At 47.6% G+C, this 22,804-nt stretch overlaps 1 protein-coding gene across 1 annotated transcript; it reads right to left on the bottom strand.

The window, feature by feature from the left end:
- Positions 1 to 6,609: 6,609 nt before the first annotated feature.
- Positions 6,610 to 22,682, bottom strand: SINHCAF (SIN3-HDAC complex associated factor). The gene is made up of 6 exons (XM_048058218.2): positions 22,526 to 22,682; positions 14,052 to 14,199; positions 12,169 to 12,268; positions 11,069 to 11,195; positions 9,784 to 9,934; positions 6,610 to 8,967 (listed from the first exon to the last, which is right to left on the bottom strand). The coding sequence occupies exons 2-6, from the start codon at positions 14,177 to 14,179 to the stop codon at positions 8,805 to 8,807; spliced, it is 669 nt and encodes a 222-aa protein (XP_047914175.1). The 5' UTR covers positions 14,180 to 14,199; positions 22,526 to 22,682; the 3' UTR covers positions 6,610 to 8,804.
- Between the last annotated feature and the right edge of the window lie 122 nt (positions 22,683 to 22,804).

Raw genomic sequence — 22,804 nt, 5'->3', positions numbered from 1 at the left:
CCACCCTAAACAGGGAGGCAGGCAGCAGTTTGTACAGCTTGAAGTCCCATCTCCATTCCCATGACAGAACACAGAGCTGGGAGGGGATTCCTGGGTCACCCAGCCGGGCCCCCGCAGCCACAGGCAGCCAGAAAGCATAATCCCTCGCATGAACACAGCCAGTTTATTTTGGCCAACACAAAGGTACGTAATCTTCAAGTTGTAAAATCAAGAGAAATCTACCCTGTGGTTCACAGCTTGCAGACTTTGCTGCTTTTAGCCTAATTCAAGCGATGTAGGAAGCAACAAAGAGATAAGGTGAAAGGGACAGAGTTGACTGTCATGTCCCTGCTGCACTGCTCGTGTAGGCACGGACAATAGCTGTGGGTTAGCTTGTATAAACCATCAGAGGCGACCCAGAGGGGATGGGCTCTTTACTCAGCTGACTTCCAAAGGGGAAAAAGTGCCTGCCCAGCAAATGGCCTGTCTCGCATGAAGAGCTCGTAACACAGATGAGGCTAAACTCCTGCCTCCTGTCTGCTGACAGAGAAATCTTTTGCCTCCCAGAAGCAAAAGAGCTCTACCTTTAGACAAACTAATGTCATTCTTAGTTCCTTTGCAGTGCAACAAAACACGTTGAACATGACAATCGTTGTTTTGGGATACTGCTGATACCTCACCGTGAGCTTTTCAGAGATGCAAGTAGAAACACTTGCTCCCAGAGTAAAGGTTTAGCTCTAGCTATGAACATGTGTGAGCCCTGGCTCTGGAATGGATTTTCACCTGGCTGCAAACATTATCCCATTCTTCTCATTAGAGAAATTTTTCTTCCATAGCTGTTCAGTGGCTTTTTGGTGCTTGCCCTTACTTCTCTGTCCCATATCCACCCTTTTCCCCTACTAAAGGGGCTTTCTTATCTTCAAAGAAAGAAGCTGTGTGTCCTCAGCATCCATCACGATTAGATTTGCTTTAAGGCAAAAAGAAAAATGTAAGGTACCAAATCAAATATACAGGCTATTTCATTTGCATTTAATTTGCAAACCTGTAGAGTGTGCACATTACAAATAATTTCACTCAACCACTCTGTGTACTTTAAACCACAGAGACTTTAAAAAAAAAGAAAGGCAAATTCAAATTAGAATATGTAGGAGATTTTTTTAGTATTCTGATTTAACCAGAGATTTGATTGACTGGAGTGCTGAATCTGAGACTTTAAGTGCATAGTGTCAGCAAGGAGGTGAACTTCATGGCTGAGTTTTGTAGCCTGAAAATAAGAGTACACAGAAAAACACTTGCAAAGTCCTTAATGAAAGTGTTGTTACCAGGCACTGCTGTAATAATGCTAATGATTCTTACTTTTTACCTCCCTCCTAATTAGATGTAAAGGCACCAAGGGAGAAGTCTTGCTACAGTTCAGGCATTTGAGATAATGCCCTTAAAAATATGGGAGTTTTAATTATTTTTAATAGTTCCTCCGGTCCCTCAAATTTCACGGAAAAAAAATCTGAGTATTATTCTTTTATCTGTTGTTGCATACACACTAAAAACTAGATTGTAGCTATGGGACAAAGAGTGCTACATTGGCACCAACCTCTTGAACTGCTTACAGGGAACCGTGCTTAGGGGAAGGAGAAGGCTGCCCAGAAAAGAGTAACAGCCTGGCAGAGATACCCCCCAAATGACAGGGGGAACAAAAATGGAAGGAGACTTTGGATCCGCAGGGAGGGGAGGGCATAGAGAATGTTGTCTGGAGAGTTTCAGCTGTTTTGCCTATCTTGCTTCCTAAATCATCATTTAAAGGACAACGAACAACACCTGAGCAAAGTGTCAGGGAAGGTGTGAAGCTTGGAATTTTACTCTCCCTCGCCATAGTGGAAAAACAACCCACCACTGAACACAAATTCCTGAAGGCAGGCATCTAATGATAGACATCTCCATTTCCCTATAAAACAGTAACCTATAAAACAGTAACAGTAACTCCTTCACCTTAAAGTGTTTTCAAGCAGTCTATGCCTCAAGCTGCCCTCTAGAAGTGGGAGACCGCTCTGGGAGGGTGGCAGGGAGAGATGGAGAAGGGGTGAGAGGAGCCTGCTCCATATCCACCACACAGGCCAGCAGAGCCAGCTGAAGTTATCCAGAGAAAACATCCCCCATCCGGACACTTCCTTCCTTGTCACACAGGCTTTACACAATCTGTTCAGCAGGTTGGGAGCACTGCTCCTCATCTCTCCTTAACGTGTTCCTTCCAGTTCCTACTGCGTACAGGAGGGCTGAAGGACAGACACCACACCAGGCCAAAGGGAACGTGCTTGAGGAGGCACAGTGGCTCACTGGCCTGCTGCTCCACGCACCTGCACATAGGTTAGTCAGAGGATACTGACTTACTGGTCAGCACCTGGTGGTTTCCGAAGTCCTGCTGGCTAACTGGGAACAGTCCTTCATCTGTGCTGAGCACTAGCTAAACTCATAATGCTTTCTGCTCCCTCCTCACCTCTTGTCAAGGTGCTTGGAGCCATGATGATGCTCACAATAAAAGCCTACAAAAAGATTCTAATTCTACAAAAAGAATACAAACAAATATAGAACATGAACAGTCACTTTATTCTGCCAACATCAGGTAAAATCTCTGAGGCGACAAAGAAGCATTTCCCCATAACCTTGAAGCTGTTGTCAGAGCTGCTTAATAGCAGTCACAGGTGTACATGTGACAATACCTATTGCCACAGTCGAGCCTTTGCAAGGCAGGCTGGTACTCTTGGACACACAAGTGCTCCGAGACTCCACCTGACCAGACTCAAATGCTGCCTACTGCTTTTCCTCTGTGTGGCCTCCCCACCTCAGAAACTGCCCCACCTTCCACAGGCCCCAAATCCCATATTTCCCTCAAACTACCCTGGGTTTAAGCACACCACGTGGCTGTTCTTGACAGGCAAAAGATTACTGCAACAGATAAAATGCTTTGCTGAGGCACACTCATCCAAGCAAAATAGGAGCTACTGGTGCCTACAAGATGTTCTACCTCTGTTTCCCTACCTCTCTTCTTCAGAGTTTGGCATGTGGTCTTTTTACTCTTACATACTTTCCTTAACCTGGTCAGTAAGAAAGAGCTACCAGCAACAAAGCTCTTCTTTCTGTAACTGCCAGCCCCGCCTGGCAGGTGGTTTTCCTGGCTGGCTTCAAACTACCATCAGGTGCTCAATGCCCCACAACAGGTATGATTCGTTACGTGATTACAAGCCTACCCAGGAAATCAGGTTTTCCCAGTAAAATACATATAATTTTCTTATTTCTTTGTTCAGTGACACATCATTGGGATGGAAAGCACCAGCACCTGCTTGCCCACGATCCAGATGCTTGGCGGAGGGGCTCCCTGCAGGGCTGCCAGCTTGCACCCACCACCCGATTTCTCTTAGGGTGGCGGGGCTAAGGTGCCCCATCCAGCTCGGACTGCCAGGAGGGAAGGCAGGGCGGCAAGGTGGAGGCCAAGAGGGCTGTGCTCGCATTGTGTGGCTCAGGAGCAGAGCTGTATGGTCCACAGACATGGGGCACGAAGAGTCACTAGCAGGTGACTTGGCTGTTGCCAGAGCCTGAAGAGCAAATGAGCCGTGACCTAGAAGGCACAACTAAAAGCTTGCTCCTAGCAGGACGCTTCCAAAAGATGCCGGGGGAAAGAGTGTTACGCGTTAAGCACTGTGTGGCGTCTGCCTGCCGAAGCGGGAACCCACAGATTTCCGCTTTCCACAGAAAACCCGAAGTCCTGTGAGCAGTTGGCCTGGGCCGTGCCGGGGCAGGGCCGTGCCGGGGCGGGGCGGGGCGGGGCGGGGCAGGGCCGGGCCGGGCAGGGCCGGGCCGCCATCTCACGGCGGCAGCGGCGGCTCCGGGCGGTGCAGGGCCGGGCGGTGAGGGCGCGGCCTCGCCCCGCCGCGCTGCGGCCCCTGGCGGCGGGAGGCGCCCCCTTCACCGCCCCTTCCCTCACCGCCCCTCAGCCCGGGGAGCTCCCGAGCGGCAGCCGCCGCGGTGGCGCTCCCGGTGCGATCCCAGCGGCCGGCGGTCACGTACTCGGTGTGCGAGTGATGGGTGATGCCCAGGGTGGTGCCCGCTGGCGGCTTTGCCAGGAGGAAATTGTTCGTGGCACGGAAAGGACATGATTTCGAGGCCCGCCGAGGCCAAGACACCTTGAAATAGCCTCAGCAGAGCAGAAAAGCTTACAGACAACTGTGGGTGCAAGGTGTGAGCGTGATCAAGGCTCAGGGGCCTGCCTGAAGGCTCAGTGCACCCACACCGCCTGTTCCTTCCCAGCCTGCGCCTGCCTCCTGTAGCAATAACATCACCCTGATACACCAGGAAATATCATCCAAATAAGAGAAAAAAAAAAAAACACACACAAAATTCCTTGTCATAAACGGTGTGAAGTTTTAGTGTCACGTTCCCTTCAGATACGTTCAGGATTTAGAAGTGCCCAAGTTCTACATGCCACGTTTTTCCCCACAATATGTCACTTCTCTCCTCCCTAGGCCCCTATCGGTACAACTTGCCTTTTCTGCCCCCACAGAATGCAAAGCCACTGCAGGTCAACCCAATGTGAACTTTCCAACACAAATACTGGCTGAAATCTCTCCTCCAAACAGCAAAGGGGTGCTTGCTGAAAGGGCCAGGTTTGGTACCTGGTGCCCATTGTAACCATGGGGACATAGATTCCTTAACAACTGCAAATCATATATACAGTTATCCTGCAAGGGAATATACATTTTGCTTTTATTCGCTGCAGCCTATGTTCATGTGCAGGAAGCCAGGAGATTTTTGCTAGGTGTCACTTCCAGTGTCCCAGCTGTGCCTGAAAGAAGAGACCTGGACACATGCCTCCCTTGCCCCTTGTGGCCAGATTTCCATGGGAAAGAAATGGAAAACAAGAGCCGAAAGTGACCTGTCTCTGTGGTAGTGGCAATCATGGGCCAAGTCTGCAGAATACACAGTGGTTCTGCTCTTAGACCTCACCTACATAGCCTGAATGATGACATTATACACTGTTTAGTGTCATTTAGTAGGACCTTCCCTTTTTCCTGTGTTACATTGAAACTAAATTTTTGTACAGCTTCAGATTAGAAGAGTTGCAACTGTTTATTGACTGGGGTGGATGCCACCCACTCTACTCAGAAAGGATGTTATAGACTCAGTGTTGCAGAAGTTAAACAGGAAAAGAAATGGTCACATTGTACAGACCAGAATAAAATTGATCTCCATGCAGCACCATGCAAAAACCATCTGCCACCGTGCTTTACCAGCAGTACAGAGCACTGAACTGAGGCTTTGGATATCTGAGGTCTGCTGCTGGTTCATTGGTGACTTCCAGCAAGATACTTTCTGGTCACACATGCCTCCTTTTCCTCGTCTTTCAAGTAGGCATAATACAATCCTCTGTAAAGCATCTTTTCAGTGGGCCAGTATTTTAGCAGATGCTTAGCAGATGCCACAGTTGTCATTAAGACAGCTGATCCAGGTGAAGCACAGGAGAGCTTGAGCCAGGATTTTGCCTTCTGTTCTCACTCCACATTGCTCTCAAGGAGTCTTTTCTCCCCATTGTTCCATAGGAGCAGCTTTCTCTTCCACAGGTGTAGTCTTCCATGAGGTTATCTGCTTCATACAGAGTACCCCCTCCACTGAAACTGGTGTTTTCAACACACTAGGGCTAGCTGACACCTCATCAGCCCCAAGAGTGGAGCAGCAATAGAAAAAGAGAAAAAATCATTTGAAAAACGGTGAGCATTGCAAGTAGTGGGATACACACATTTTACATGTGTCTGCAGAAGATAATATATGAGCAAAGTAGATCCTGTCACGCTAAAATCACATTACTGTTGTGCAGTCTATGCAGAACTTTCACTCAATTTGTTTGTTTCTACATGAACCTCTGGATATTGTTTTGCTCAGTTTATAGTAAAAGGCTAATATACCAGCAGGAATAAATCAAGCTCTCCACTAAAGTCTGAAATAGTCTCTTGCAGTATTGCAGTATACCACTATGCTTAAGGTTTTCTCCACTGTCAGGGAATAGCCTCGTCTTCTAAACGCAGTTACTCACTGCCATCTCCTGCCAGAGACCTCGTTCCCACCAGCCTGCTGGAGCGGATCCCAGCTGACTACGCCTGTCGTGGGAAGAAACACTCCAGGCTGCAGCTCAGTACAGGAGCACTTGTCTCTTCCACTGCCTCAGCTGGATCTGGAAAGGGATGTTTCCACATGCTGTCAGCACCAAATTTTTAATGCTGTTTCTTCATTTGGCCTTTGCTGGATGCTGGTGAGCTATCAGACATCAAACGCCCCAGGAATACCAAATTTCAGCACCACCCATTCCAGTAAAGGAAGGGCTATTACACACACATGGCACTAAGGGAAAGCTGGAAAATTCTGCCCTGAGACTGCTGTCTGCCACAATAAGCACTATATCCTCCCCTTGCTCTGCTCCTCTTCCCAAATTAAATAGCAAAGAACTTGTTTCAAAGAAGAGAATTATTTTGCTTCCCTCCTCCTCCTCCAAAAAATAAAGTCTTGAACTCTTGTTCAAATAGGAACACAGATTGCATGAGCTGGTTCAAACACTAAGCCTTATTAAATGGACAGCTGAAACAGATGTTTATTTTCTAAATAACTCTAAATTTATTTATTACCCTAGTAAAAAAGTCTGGATTACAAGTGTCTGAACAGTATAAAAGTACAAAACAGGTTCCATAGATTTCTAATACATTAATACAAAGTGCATGACTACATACAGTTCGTTTTGCATTACTACTGGGAATGGAAGAGGTGGGAGGGAGTAGGGGAAGCAGTCGGCGGTTGAAATCTAGCAATAAATAAATAAATACAGAAGAGATGATCCATATCAGAGCACATCCTACCACCAATACTGCAGCCTTAGGTGTACAGAATTATTGATGCTGAAAACACAAACTCCAATAGAAGCACGTGTCTGCAAAAATAGCTAGGACTCTTGCTCAAGCCCTTATTAGACACGACCAACCTAGTTAAGCAGTTATACAAGCAAGAATCCATTTATTTGGTTGCAGATGAAAGCAAGGTACTTAGCTTTGTCCTCCCTGCAGAATCTCAGAGTTTAGGAAAAACAAAGTAAAATCAATGAAAGCTATAAGCTGTAAGGCTGTGATAAGTCAAAGCCTTCCTCTGATGTTCTCCCCAGAGGTTGGCCTATCCAACAGAAGGCAGAAAAAGAAAAAAAAAAGCAGTTTTGAGGGTGGAGGCTCCTCTTTAAACCTGCATATCTTTCCTTAACTATATTTTCACTTGCTAACCATTCCCATTTCAGGAAGTGAGATTACATGGAAATCCAGTCCTAAGCCCTACCCACCAAAGTATTATGCTGATGACTCACAGAAAAAGGAAAGCTTGTAGCAGTTCATTGCAGAATATCCCAAGAAAGTAATAACAAGAAAATCCCATCCCTCCCTCCCCCCCCAAACAAAAAAAAAAGCATAATTCCCAAGTTAAACAACTTAAACCTTCATAAAAGGAACATGAATCAACTGGGAGCTACAACTGCAGCACACTCTTCCAAGGAAGCTGCTTTCACCCTAAAGGCAAAGTGGAGTTTCAAGGAGTGTTGCAACAGTTTGCACACAACTTTAACTGGGAATCTGTGTAGAAAATACTATCTTTTGATCATGTATGCAAACAGCCACCTCTATTCAGCACAGCACCATTCCTAACAGAAGTCTTCATATTTGCATAAGTCCAGTATTCATAAAAGCCTCAATCTGCTGGTCACTTAACAACAACAACAACAAAGTGCTGCAGGGGAAGAGCTCCAAAACAGGCATCGTGAATCCAAGCCCCATGCTGGAATCCAATCGTGTCCCTGGACCAGAGCCTGACTTTAGCTTAGCAAGGGGCTTGGTTCTGTGTCAGGTCTGAAACCAGCAAGAAGTCTGGTTTGTGGTCACATTTCAGCTGCGCTGAGCCTACAGAAAGCAGTTATTTGGTCTTGGCCATCATCTATACCTAACTTGGGCATCGGGTTGTTTTCTTGGTCCACCTCTAATCACCAGTCAGTTACTGCACGAAGTCGAGTGTCTGCTGCTAGGTTAAAACAAAAACAGCCTCCCATTTCACCGTGTTCAATTCTTAGGCAAATCCTCCTCCTGAGCTAAGGAAGGGAGCACTCCTACCCCTTCCTAGGAGGATCTTATGCGGGGAGGCTCTCAGATAACTGTCACTTACAGTAGAGATGTCTGCAGCTAACAGTCTGTGTCACTTAGGAGAGATTAAATATTTGTCTTTGTTACAATGTCAGTAGTATAGGGTGAGATCTCCACACCTTTAAAAATATATATTTATATAACTAGAGAGGTGACTTATAACATTTCTATGCATTAGTTTATCTTATTGACTCATCCATGTCTAAGAATGAAATATTTTCTTCGGAATTCAAGGGAGGTTACCAACCAACCTTAAAAAAATGCCTTACAACCACTGCTTCTTTCAATACAGAAACATGAACTACATATACTTTAATATACAAAACCCCATCCTCAGGTTCATTTGTCACAAGGGGGGGGGAAGGATTAGAGGGACAACCTTGCAGCAGCATTCAGCTTTGCTAAGTGTTCCATAGCATCTTAAATATTATGTACAGTCTTTCTGAAAGGATACAAACTGGCTTCAGAGTTTGCGGAATTGTAGCAGTAAAACCCAAAACAGTTCTAGGGAATAGTCTTTTGGCAGCATAGCAGGTGTCCAATGTGAACAGTCACTTTTCTAGTATTTTTCCAGAGAATAAGAGGATCTGTATAACCTTCCCCAGCTCTCTGAAGAAGTCACCACTCCTCTTGGGTGGAGATTGCTGGAGATTGTGGTCCTTCTTGTTCTGGCTTCTCGGTGACAGACTTTTTATTGCTACAGCAAGGTTTGAAGAGATGAGTGTCTATGAGGACTTCCCCAAAACGCCCTTTGTAAATAATTCCACAGCAGACCTTTTGCCTGGAAGAAACAACAAGGACAGATGCAGATAACTTATATGTTTAGAACATACAGAAGTTACAGAAATGCAAGAAAAAAAAAATCAGTTTGGCTCAAGAAACTACTTCTTTGAGCCTCCAGCATTGTTTGGCTAGGATAGAAGGGACAAGGTTGCTCAGAAAGGAAAAAAACAAGTCTATGTCTAAATCCACAACATCACTTTGGGGAAGAAAATAAAACAATAAACCATTCCTATACAAAACTAAGTCTCCCGTTTCGCTTCCTAGAGATATTTCAGATACACAGCCATCTGAACTAACCTTGACAAAAATGCACTTACACACACTATGAGAGGAGGCAGCAAAGTCACAACAATTTCAATACAGCAATTAGCTGAACAAGGGATTAGTGTGTCACAACAAGTAATAAAGATAAACCTGTCAGCTCCCAGTAACTCTTGTGGTTTTCCTCCCACTTTTCTGACGACCATCACAGGTCATGTTTTGCTAAGAGCACCTATGTACGTGATAACATCACGTCTACAGTTTTAAGACAAGATAACTAAAATCAGCAATGTTATCTGTTACTCCCAAAAACGGAAAAACATTTCTCCAACAAGCGTATTAGTATTTAGGGAACTGGGGGGAGATAGGGAAAAATGCCTTGAACACACAGCATTCATTTCCAATGAAAGACACGCAATCCGTAACTCTCAGTGACTTAAATGATACCACTGAAACAAGGTCAGCTGCAGCACCCTACAAGGAAGCAGACTCGAGCACTGAACGTGAAACAAATTGCTGTGTGCACAGAGTACATGTTCTGTTGCATTTTTACCTTTTCCAGTACGTGAGATCTAGAAAGGAGAAAACTGGTGTTCTGCTGGACCCAGCACTCATCTCCATGTCAGAGCCCTCATCAGACTGGTTACTGTAGCAGGGTGACTGAGCTGGGGAGGCACTTGAAGTGGTGCTGTGGGCATCAGAGTCTGTAGCAAGGGGGAATAAACACAATAATCAGAACACTCATCCAGAAACTCATCCTTTCCCTCACTTTTGAAAGTTAACATACAGATTGGGACCAGAGAGAAGGACTTTTGTAATTGACACTTTTCCCACTTGCCCCTGCCCATTTCAAGAAGATCCTTTCTTCCCATTTCTGTTAAAATTCTGCAAAGCTCTTCCCATTAGTGCAATGGATTAGGTAGTGTTAAGTTCTAGCTGGATCAAGACTATGAGCTGTGGAGTTTAGGTATGCAGATGCACACCTAAATAGAAGGGCTACTAGCCTAGCTTCCCTCCCCCCGCCCACTCTCCTTGCACCTACAGTGACGTAGTTAATTCTTATTGCATTATGTTGGATGAGGAGATAAAAGATCTTTGGGCCTGGGCCTCTCCTTAAAGCTCTTCTTTCAGGTCAGGTAGGATAACCAAAACAGAGATAAGACCAATACAGCAACAGTTAAGAAGGTGGAATGCTTGCTTTAGAGGAAAAACCTAAGTTACAGACATACTTAGAGCATTACCGGCAGATGGCTTTGTTAGGAAGCTATGAATCCAAATCTATTTGAAGAGCCTAAGTGCTAGTGGAAAGAAATCACGAAGACTGGCAGAGGAAGGTGTGAGGAAACTGTACAGAGGAAACATGGCAAGAACTTATGGGTGGGAGGAAATGTAGGCTAAATAGAAAGCCTAGGTTTAAAGCCTACATGGAAGAAAAAGACTGATAGTGGGTGGTATCGGCAGATTAGCCTCTCTTGGGGAGAGCTGAAAATGGTCAAACGAGAGCAAAGTTTTTCCTGGAAATGTGTTGTTTAGGCATGGGATGTAATCTACACCTCCCAGCCAAGCTCCCTGCTCCCCACTGCCTCTAAGCTCCCTGTGCCACCTGCCCACCCAACACAACCCAGCTCCGTCAGGCACCCGCCCCACACACAAGCTCTCCCCCCCTTCACTTCCCCCTCTCCCCAGGGGCACAGAGAATGAGAGTTTATGGAAACAGAGAGCACCTAAATGTGAGAGCATAACTGAATCTAGAAAGCGACTCAGCTTGGCCAGTTCACAGTAAGCTATTTAAGGGGAGGCCTCAGTCTTATTATCAAAATGTGTTTGGATTTACTTACTGTGCCGCTTGAATTCCTTTTGCAGCTTGCTGATTTGATTGCTCTTTATTCTGCTTCCAGAGAGAGTTTTCATTTTCTTTGGTTTCAGTGTTGTTTTCAGACTGGGTCCAGCCCTGGCATCTACCACCTACAACACAGAAAATGCACACATAATACTTCTGCATCATGCCCAGACGCTGCCTTAGTCAAGGTACCCGCACTGATTTAGCTGAAGATGATCAGAAACAGCTTAGTTAAACTAGGGCAATTGTGTGCACTGACACTCTTATGTTTCACTTACATCTGGTTTCTAAGACGTGCGTCTATAGGATAAGAAGGCAAAAACAGTTTAAAAAGCACATTCAGTTCAACTTATTCCTTCTTCCTATTTTGACAGATTCAGTTTAGTAGGCAACGATTAAGCCAACAGAGATTCAGTTAAAAGTGACTGCCAGCATTTTCCCTGGACTTTTTGTTTTTAAATCATAAATTTAACTTCTGAATAAAAAGCTAATGCTAGTAATAACCATAGTTCTGGCTGCCATTATCACCAAGGCTTCCTGAATAAATATTATAACATACGCAAAGAATTCCGATCATCTTCCCAGCCCTAGGCCCAAACCAAATTAGATATATCAAAACAAAATATATGAGTAGGAATAGCTGCGAGATATTAGCCTTTAATTATCTGACTAAACCACATTGATTTATGTGTTGCTTGAGCAAGTCACCTTGCTTGTTCAAACTATTAAAAGAAAAAAGAGCGACCAATTTTGGACAGAGGCCAATTCTGAAATGTTTTGAGTGTCATAAGAGACTTCTGGACAAAGTTATGAGCTCGTGAAAACAAGGAATTACAAGGTAGGTTAGTCTGTGGCTCCATCCAGGGCTTACACAATTGCAATTTGCACGTATGCTAACCAAAGACATATAAAAGTAATGTAACAGCAAATATCCCAGGCAGGTTTTAGAGATGCTGGGAGCGGGCAGAGAGTGTGGGTGAAACAGCAAACCCCCAAACCTTGCCAGTGCCCCACTTCCCCACCTTCCCAGCCACAGGAAGGACTAAAGTAGAAGACAAGTTAGCTTTGGGGTAGGGGAGAAATAGATAGTCAACTAACATGATTCCAGTTTTTTTTGGATCCTGCTGGCAATTTTTTCCACCTTTTCACCAAAAGCACACATGCATTGCAAATATCTCCTGAGCGGGCCTCGTGGAGCCTGGCAAAAAAAAAAAAAAAAAGGCAAAAGTTACTTGGTAACAGTTAATAATAAAGATAATAATTTGATAACAGAGCAAAAAGTGTAAGAAAAAGAAGAGTTCTCAAGTTCTGTTTTTCAGGCATGACAATTAATCTGGGGGCTCAACATTTCCATCTGAAGACCAGGTCTCACTTTCAGGTAACACACTTCCACATAGAAAAAAAAGGCATTGTAATCTGCTTCCAGAGGGGTGCTAAAACCCAGCCGCATTACCTTCTATTTTTTTGTTTTGTTTTAAACAACAGCTTCAGTGGTTGGGTTGATTTGATTGGAGAGGGAGGGAGAATAATTATATTCCTTGAATGTACGTTGGGGAACAGAACTCAGATCTGACAAAAGCTTATTCAGCTCTTAGCTTTCTCACAGAGCTTTCAAGGATGAGTAACAAATACCATCTAACACACTGCTGCATACGTGTAGGATAATGTTTCAGAAACAGCAGTCACTGGAACAACAGCAATACTTGCTCCCTTCTAACAAGCTTTCTTCAGAAATCATCCCTACAGCTAACCTGCAGAAGAAATATAAAGGGGATACATGGCAGAGTTTTCCAGCCATTTAAATGAGAGGACTTTGAAGCATTTATAGATGAATGGGGCAGGCTCAGATAAGCCCTTATTTGCTCAGTGTTAAGACTGCATTTTTACCTTGGCAAACATATTTCAGATAGCACAAGACCAAAAGCCCCAGTATATTGTAAGCTTCTTTATTGTTGTTTATAAAAAAAGCAATGGGCCTTCACACAGTCTTTCCACTGCCAAGGACAGCAGCTAAGAAATATGACAACGAAAACTGTCAGTATCAGATTTATGAACAAAAACCCATGGTCAACACAAAGCACTATAAAACTGTGTGAAAGGAGCGTTTCTAGAAGAGGGGGTAGTGAAAAGAGAGAACGAGAAAGGAGGTAAAGACTCAAAGATGCAGAGATTTACACACACAAAGCTAAACACTGGAGACAAGAGCAGCAATACTGATACACTTTTTTTTAAAAAAATATGATATACATAAGTTCCACTTTGGCCTAAGATTTTGATGAGTTAATCCAACAAGACCGGAAAGAGAAAAGTAGAAAATGTCAACAACAGACATTTTTCCTGGGAGAAAAATTTCATGGAAAACTACCGCATAAACAGTAGAAATTTTTTTATTGCTCCACAAAAATTTCAAAATAAACAAAGTAAAAAAATAATTACAGGCTATCACAGAAGAATTTGCCTTGTTGACAATTCACTGACACAGATTTAGACAAAACACCAATGTTTGAAAAAGTTAGAGAGATCACAGCAGCTGGTATAAGAAATCACTGATATTTACAGTTTTGCTTATCAGTGCTTTTGACAGTTTTGCTTATCAGTGCTTTCGAGCATCATTATGTGCAACTTCACCTAATTGGAAAGTTGGTTAGTTGATTCTTACTTCTCACCAGAAGGGGTTTCCAATGAGGAGTTTTAATAACATATCGGTAGGCACTATTTGAACAACAGCATCAATCCCTGAAACAAGGTAGAAGCTTTGTCTAACGTCATCGAATCTCCAGAATGAGCAAAAACCTCCAAGGATCTGTGCTGCCTACCACCTCGTGCAGGGATTTAAGGAACACGACTAGATCACTGCACGTGGTGCAAGGGAGAGGAGGCATCAGCCAGACCTGTCACTGCTGTCATCTACTGTGCGTCAGAGACTGCTTGGAGACCAACACCCTGGCTGGCTGCAGCGGTGACTAGAGGAAGAATCTTACCCAAAACAGTTCTGAAAATCCTTTTCGTAGCGTTTACTGTCAGTGAAACGGGAACTGGAAGATTTAGCTCTGCAAATACAGCAGCCCTCTATACTCCGATACATCTTCGGTTTATGAAAGCCAAACATCTTTTCCTCCCAGCTGTAGCCTGTGGAAACAAACAGGAACTGCTGTTACTTATCAATTCTAGATACTGAGAGAAAAACCTGCGCAATTCACCAGGCAAACCAACACTAGACTGTAATTCAGGATGGGGAACCAACAGATTAGGCGACTGCTCTCTCGCATTGCCTCAGAACAGCAGATAGACCTAAACACTTTATTATTTCATGAAAGTGAACAACAGCTGGAATATCAAGCACTACCCAGCCAGGACTCACGACAAGGGCACCGACTACGCAGTTCTCCTCCAAGGGCACCTCTACAACAGCACAACCCAGAGGCATGAACGCAGCCGACGTGGCTCAGGAAAGCCGCACACGTACCTGCGGCACAGCGGGCGGCAGGACGAGCCGTGCCAACCTGCTCAGGCCCCTGGGTGCATAGCGGCGGCTGAACCCCGGGTGTCACAACAACGGGGCTGTCATCGCCTTCGCTGGAACCCCCGCCCTCCCGCCAAGCCTTGCTGAAAGCGAGTAGGAGTCGCTTCAAACGAGCTGCAGCCATACCTCTAGGCTGTGGGGCAGACATACCTGAAAAGCCGCTCTGAATGCGGCAGGGTGGAGTCCCACCTCGCCCGCAGCGGCTGCGTCTGGAGCACGGCAACCGGCAGTGCTCCTCCATGGCAGGGCGCGGGCGAGCAGCCCGGCTCGGCTGCCTCCTGGCTCCACACACCCTCCATGAAGGGCACCCCGCTGCCCGGGCAAGGAGAGGCCTCCCCTCCACCACCGCTCCGCAGGGCCCAGTTGCCCCCTGGTGCAGACTCCCTTCCTTCAGGCCCAGTGTGAAGGCGGCACAGAGCTCCCAAAGTGCGTCAGGAAACATAACTGAGCGCCACAGAGCTCCCAAAGCGCTCTGACAAACATAACTGAGCGAAGTGGGTGCTTTTCTGGCGCTGGGCCTTGATGCACACAGAGTGCTTGCTGGACCAAGATTTATAGCGCGTTTATGCCATGGCCATGCAGGGACTGCTCCCAGAAGGGCTCTCTCCTGACAGAATGTGGTGCGAGGTCTGCCCCAAAAACCCCATGGCAGAGCAAACCTCTGCTGCTTGTCACCACGTGCCAGCTGCTCAGGAGACAGCCCACTGGTGACAGGAAGCTGAGAACAGGCTTCCACTGCTGAGAACTTCTGCTTTTAAACACTAAAAGATGGAGCCATGCAAATAGCACACAACTTTCCCCCTTCCCCTAACAAGAGTCAGGTCTCGTAGAAGCTAACAAAAAATCTCAACCTCTCCCTACCACAAACATCAACTGATCCACCTCTGCCATGCCCCAGTAAAACCAACTTTTCTTACTGGTGAATGCACGTGCACAAGGGTCTGTCCCCACATCTGCGCCTGCAGGAAGGCAAGGGAGGGACAGAGATGGAGAAAATTAACCTGAAATCTCCGGTCTGCAGCATCAAGACTTGCCTCTTTGTTACAGCAATAAAAAATCTGAAAAGCGGGGCTGGCTGAGGTTGAAAACTTGCTTTCACAAAACAACCATGCTTAGCATCACGCTTACGTTACTGACAGAGGTTACACATGGAGAAAGAGTTCCTCTACATTTTTACAGGATCACAGCAACAGTTAATAAACCACCCAGGCCTGGACACAGTCCTCCACACGGAGGTGGAATTACTCCCAGCAACACCCCTGCCCTGCAGGAGAAAATCAGAACACGGCGGCACTGCAACACAAACACCCAAGGTTCCCAGGCTCCAAAGAAAAACAAAATTCAATGTTTTATCTAGTATTGTTGGTCAACAGTCTCACACAAAATCTACTACGACAAGGAACCCGTACTTAGCTGAAAGCGTACATGTTTACATTTCATAACACAATACCGCTGGGTGCCCACTGAGGCTCTGTCTCCTTGCAATTACTGCTACACAAGCACATAAAGACACGAGTCACCCCCAGACAACTTGTGCAAAGCGTGTTGAAGGCAAGGGGCTTGCACAAACTGAACGCTAAAGAGATCCTCCAGGCTGAAGAAACAGGTGGAAGAGGGGACAAGTCTTTCCTTTTTGCCACAGGTTTGAAGCACTGCACTCTTTTCTTCTTTGTGCACATTTGCAGCACAAGCTCACCTGAAGCTGCGCTCCCCTAAGGCTCACTTGCACCCATCTCCAGCAGTGTCACCCCAAATGCTGCCAGGCTTCCTACAAGACTTGCTGCTGCTCCCTCTATTAGCACAGCAGTGGCCTGGAAGGCAGGAGCAGCTGCAGTAAGCAAAAGAAGGTGTCAGGCTAGATGCAGGCTGAGTGAGTTTGCTGAGGGAAGGTTAGACACTATTCTCTGCTTGGATGTTTTCAGGAGCACTTATTATGAATGCTCCGCTGAATCAGGTTCATATCCCTGGACTGTCAAGACAAATAAACAAAGGAGTGTCTAGGCATACACTTAGAATATGTATTTTATTTCTTAGCATCCAGCATACCCCTTCAAAGGAGAGTGTATCTTGAGGATACTGTGTTTAACAAGCCTCTTGAGATCCAACAGTATGTTCATCTGGGAGTTTCCAGCTACCAGCGATTTTAGATTGTTTGACTACCTTAGTCTGTGGTCTGGTGCTCTTCTTTAGAAAGCCAAGGACTAACTGTGGGCATAATGTTCAGAGCTACAAAACTTAAGCAGCAAGAACACCTCGACTGCTACAGGGCAAGACATAGAACTGAACTCAACAGTTTGATTCAATGTTTAATCCAGTTTCTCCCAGGAACATGGACACCGATGAGAGGATCTCTGTCACCAGCTGCTATTTATACCACAGCAGAGTAAGATGCATGTTTTACAATTAATGTTCTGGCAAAGGCTGGCATCAGACACGTACATTCTGAAAATATTTTGTTTTGCATCGTTGCTGCCATTCTCACAGGAGCAGCCTTTCAACACCGTCTTTCAATAGAAGGGAAACTAGTGCCATCTGTTTCCCACTTGATGAATGGTCAGCAACGGTATTACCATATATCATGCCTGAATGGGGAAAAGTTAGTAGCAAAACCACAAGTAAAACAGATTTCTCTGACAACTGCATCGAAGTGCGGTTATAAATGGAAGGCGTCCATCCAGTTACACATTTTACCATTATACACTAAATACTCTGGAAAGTTTAATAACTAATGCAGACTGCATTTGACTCTAGAGGTGCTGCTAAACTGAAGCACTCTGTCTCAGTTTCCACACTAAACCATAATTGTGTCTAGTGCTCAAGCTGGCACTACTTTTCTATAGACTTAAGTGTAGTTACAAGCACATGTGACTGGGCCATTTAAAAGGTTTAACCTGAAAGATTTGCAATTTACATCTCAAATTAAAACCAGGGAGTTAGATCTGTCAGCTGTTGTAATGCAACGTAGCTTGCCTACCACTGCAATGCCTGAATCTGAGCTGTGGAAGCTTAACCATGTAAAATTTGGGGCAGATAAAAAGGTGGTGGGTAGGAATGCAGCTCCACAGAAGTTAAAAGCATTGCACAAGATAACTTGCTTAAATTTGGCAAGACTATTTTAAATATATGAAGTCTTTTAAATCAACAGCTGCACAGAAGTTAAAGGGACCACTTACCAGAAAAAAAAAACACAACAAAACAACAAAAACAAACCAAATCCTAGTGAAGCATGTTTGTCATTCTGCAGAAATGGAGATTTACGTATGTGTAAGGAGCACTATTCCCTTAAGTCAGGGAGAAAGCGCTCCTCTTGCCTGGTCTACCTGTAAAAGTAAAAGCTGCTTATCCCCCAAGTCCTGCTTTAAACAACTGCTTTAGCAACTTGAACTGAAGGAACGAGTTCTCTCCATGCCTCTGCCTTCTCACTTTTAGAAGAGTGGAGAACTCTGAGTCAAGCAGAGAACAGCAGAGTAGGTGAGGAAGAAAAAACACACCCTGCTTAATGCATTTGTGAAAGGCTGCTACAAGGCAGCATGTATCATATGCGTGTGAGAATTGTTTCATGCTTTCGTTGCCTGTCAGGACTAGAAATCGGGACTCAAGTTTTCTTTGCAAAATTTAATTTGATGATCTAAATTAAAAGGTATTGCTTCAGATGCTCATTAAGTTTTCAAGTTAGGGAAGAACTTCTGAACTTTTCAGAGTACTAAGAAAAGCTGAGCCACTTTCATTTGCCCTTCCAGATTCCTTCTCCATTCTTTATGATCCCCCAAGAAGAAAGATAAGTCTTATAATAGAAAGGAAGGAATTCCTAGAGGGCAGGCACATCTCCCTTTGTAACACAATTATCAGGCTGGTCAGAAGGCACATGTTCACCTGCTCCTTGTGAAGCTGAAAGAGAAACATTCCCCCAGGTTACAGGAGAGCAAAGGGATGCCAATCCTGCTACTCAATGCCTCTCTCTCTTCCTATCTCCTCACTCTGGCCTGGATCATTCCCTTTTTCCTGCAACCTTTCAGTGTACTGTCAGAAAAAAAAGAAGCCCTGCAATTAATTTCATTTCCCCCTTCCGTGTACATAACAGCCTTGGCACAGCCTCCCTGCAGTTGAACTACAGAAAACTAGGATCTAGCCTACATATAGCAATGCAGACAGTTCTAGTCAGGACAATTTCACAATGCTCCTCTCTACAGCATTTAATTAGAAATGAGAAACACAGCCAAAGTTTTTTATTATTATTATTTTAAAGGGAAAAAGATAAACACCATGAAATACAGAAAGACTATAAGTGTTCTAGCTTTTACATTTGCAAGTTCACATACCCAGATGCATGTACACGCACAAAAAGTGCTTCTAGAGCTGTCTAGGGAGCCAGAAGCAGAGTTGTCTGTCTAGCTAATAAACTCCTGGGCCTGTCCCTCTGCTGAAAGAAACTGCAATCCCTCTAGAAATCAACTGTAGAACAGGGTACTGTACATCAGCAGAGGAGCTGAGCTGTATCAGAGACTCAATGTAAACATACCTCCCCCTGAGTTTACATGGTCCAAAAAGAAACTTTAGAATAGAGTTAAAATTGGACCGCAGAAACATATTTTAACATGCATAAAGACAGAATGCTCCAAGGAAGAGGTCAAGCTGATTGAAATTTGAAAGCGTAACTTCGATGTTCAGACTTCTTTTTCAGTTGACATCTGTCCTTATAGCTCAGTGACTACCTTCCAGCAACCACAACTACAGAATTTCATGTATTGTACATTCTTCATGACCCCTTTCTCTTCACCCAAAACAACTTTATTTGGAGGAAAGTTGTGTTTGGCCGCTGCTACATCAGAATGAAATGGCATCCCATGGAGTTTTTCGCTTGATGAGCTGAGTGAGAACAGTAAAAGGTCAAACTACATCTTCAGGAATCTTTCCTCTGCCAAAATAAGTAAGCTAGCTGTTTTGCTGGTAGTTGTCTGCAGCTACTGTTGTACATTCAGTGCTGCAGTGAAATCTTCACATACCAGATGCAGCCAGCAGCAGCTACCAGACCACGCAGCAAAATCGGAAGGGATGTTTCCTTCCCTTAAGACCGGACCGCATTGTGGCTGGGTCACAAGCTGTCCTGAGTGAAGTCTGCAGTTGTCAAGCTGCAACGGAGCCTACAGCCCTACTCATCTTCAGTGAGAAATAAGAACCTAACCCCTTTAGACAAAGGAGAAAAGCTAAAGGCTAAGCCACTTGGGCGTTCCTGCAAACTTCTATGCGGTTAGTGCTCCAGAAGGGATAGGCCAAAGCATGAAAACAGTAATCAGTAAGATTTGCATAGGGAAAAAAAGAAATCCCAAACCTGTCCCACCTGCAGACATTCCATCTTGAAAGAGGACTTCCCCTCTGAAACTCCTGTTGCATAACTAAAACCTCACTCGGCCCAATCAGGAGCCCTGCAAGGAAAACCTGAGATGTTCTCAAGCGAGCTGCCTGCCGGAGCTCAGTCTGTGATGCTTATCTGAGCACAGACACTGCAGCTGTTATGATGCTGTCTGCAACCACCTGCTACTGGAAAAGCATCACGGACACTTGAGATCACCGAACAGCTACTATTTTATTTTATATGTATATATTTAGAGATGGTAAGGTACCTGATGGGACTGCAATGGGAGAAGTAGTTATTTGGCAAAATAGTTGAAGTAACTTCACCAAGAAGGCCGCACTTCCATGTCTTTAAGTAACAGTAGCGGTCATTTCACTCGGACTTTGGACCGAGCACATTCTACAGAAATTCACGAGCTTGACTCACGAAATGGAGTCCCGCCCCTGCATTCTGCCTAACCACTCAGTTTCAAGGCCCAGCTCCCTGGCTTCTTCTTTCTGCTAAAAACCAAATGCCACAAGAGGTGCAAGTCTGAAGCAGAATTTGGTTGTGAAGTGGGACTGCGCACGTCGCTCATCCCACCGTGAAAGAGCTGGTACAAGCCACCAAGTGTTAAGGATGAACGCAAAGCAGACAGTTTGGTGACACAGAAAGAGAGCTGTTCAGCGGGGGCAAGGCAACAAACCACCACAGTTCTAACGCTGTTTGGTCATTTTTCATCTGGCTGAATTTATCAGCTCTTAGCATTCTCTTCTCCCAAGCAGCCAGGGATGTTTTCTTTCGAAAGGGAGGACTGCGAACGCAGGCAGTTAGCTCCTCTCTGAGGATCCCCTGGCTGGGAGAGGAGCGAGGAGGAATTTCTCCTAGAGGCTCTGAACTCAATCCCACCTACCTCCGGCAGGAGCTGCGTGCCTGTAGGTGTGTGTGAACACCCCGTGACTCGTTTCTCCCTGATTCACAGCCACGGGCTGCACATCTCCGCAAAGCTGCGATTCACCCGAGTGCCAAAGGAGCTGTGTCCACTGGTGTCAGCGGGAAGACCGCCAGCCCAGTGCCTGCCCCTATGTCGCGGGGTTCTCGTAATCTTTTCTTTTCCCCCCTCTAAGAAAACCGCACTGCACAGCGAGCCCGGCCACGTGCAGGCGGGGGAGCCGGGGTTTTCCACAGCACGTGCCCTGCTGACGAGCAGTCCCACCTTGGGAAGGAAGCACATGGCAGTGAAGGGGTTTGCCGGGGAGCCGCCACGCTCCTGCTTCGCCTGCTCAAGCGTGCACGGAGGCGTCTCGGTGGCTGTCAGCAGACACAGAGCTCCTCAGGTCTGGCTCCAGACACTTCTCTCCCCACGCACGTGGGGACGGTGGCAGCACCCTGAGCTGGAACCGCGCTCCCGCGACGGGGCGCAGCTCCAAACTTTTTCGCAATTAAAATAATTAGCGAAGTAATTCGGGTCCCGAGGAGTGCCAGCGAGCGGGGAGGAGCAGAGAGCCGCCTGGCGGGGCCCGGCTGCGTGCGGGGCGCCCGATCCCGGCGGTGGGAGCCGCCTGCGGGGCCGGGGGCGGCAGGGTCCGGCCTCGCTCGCCAAGACCGAGCCGCCGGCAGGTCCGGCAGGTCCCTCAGAGCCCCTCCGCTTTAGGGGGAAGGCAGACGAGGCCGGCCCCGAGGAGCCGCGTCCCGGCAGCTTCCCGCCCGGCACCGCGTGGCGCGGGGGCAGCGCCGCGCCCCGGCCCGTTACGGCCGGGAACAAAGAGCCCCCACCCCGCCACCCCCCCGGCGGGGCGACGGGCCGCCTCAAGTTCGCTAAAAGAAGTAAAAAAAAGAAAAGGAAACAAACAACCCGCCCCGCCGCTCGCCGCCCGGCACCGCGTGGCGCAAAGTTTGGGCTCCCCCCGCACATCGCCCCGGGGCGGTGCGGAGCCGCGGCACACGCGAGCCCTTTGTTCCCCCCCCCCCAAAGCCGGGCTCGCCGCCGTGCCGCGCAGGGGCTCCCGGCCGAGCCCCGGCTCCCCGCCGCCGGCCACCCCGGGGCCGGCCGCCGCCTCCCCCCGCCGCCATGGCCGGGCAGGCCCCGGCCCCACGTGTGGCGGCGGCTGCCCCGGACCCCCGCCGCTGAACGTCGCCCCCCCCGGCCGGCCCCGGGCCGGGCGCTACAGGTGTGCGCCGCGGGGCCGCACCTGCGCCGGCCGCCGCGCTCCGGGCCGGGGAACGGGCACGGCCCGGGCAGGGCGCCCGCGGCCCCTCCACGCGGTCCCGCTGCGGGAGCGGCTGCGGAGCCGAGCGGGGGGAAGGAGCCGCGCGTCCCCCGGCCGGGGCTGCGGCGGGGCGCGGGGCGCTGCGGCCCGGGAGCGCCTCCTTCGAAACTCGCGGAGCGAGGGGAGGCAGGGCGCACGGCAGCCACGCGTGTCGCGCCGCCCCGGGTGGCGGCGGCAGAGCCGAGGGCCGCCCCGGCAGCGGTCAGAGTAACAGCCCGCACCGGGAACACGCGTGGGGAAGGGGCGAGCCCCCAGCCCCAGCCCGCCGCTGCGCTTCCCTCTGCTTCCCGCCGAGCGGAGAGGGAAAGAAGGAGAGCAGGAGGCACTCACCGCTCCGACCGCACCAGCCGAGGGGCAGCGCGCCGCGCCGTGTTGTGCCGTGCCGTGCCTCCCCGTGCGGTGCCCTGCCTCCCGCCCCGCCTGCCAGCCCGGGCGGCCGCGCTCGCTCCCGCGCCCCCTCCTCTCCTCTCCCCCGCCCGCTCCGCCCTTCCCCTCCCCGTCCCTCCCCTCCCGCCGCTCTGCGCACGCGCCGTTCCCACGGCCCCATTCTCCTCAATCGAGCCCTCCACGCTCCGCGCGCCCCATTGTCCTTTTAAGGGAGAAAGGCCG

This window comes from Anser cygnoides, chromosome 1, assembly GCF_040182565.1.
Source record: "Anser cygnoides isolate HZ-2024a breed goose chromosome 1, Taihu_goose_T2T_genome, whole genome shotgun sequence".
In the NCBI taxonomy this organism is placed as follows: domain Eukaryota; kingdom Metazoa; phylum Chordata; class Aves; order Anseriformes; family Anatidae; genus Anser; species Anser cygnoides.
This window is presented reverse-complemented; position numbering and strand designations above follow the sequence as displayed.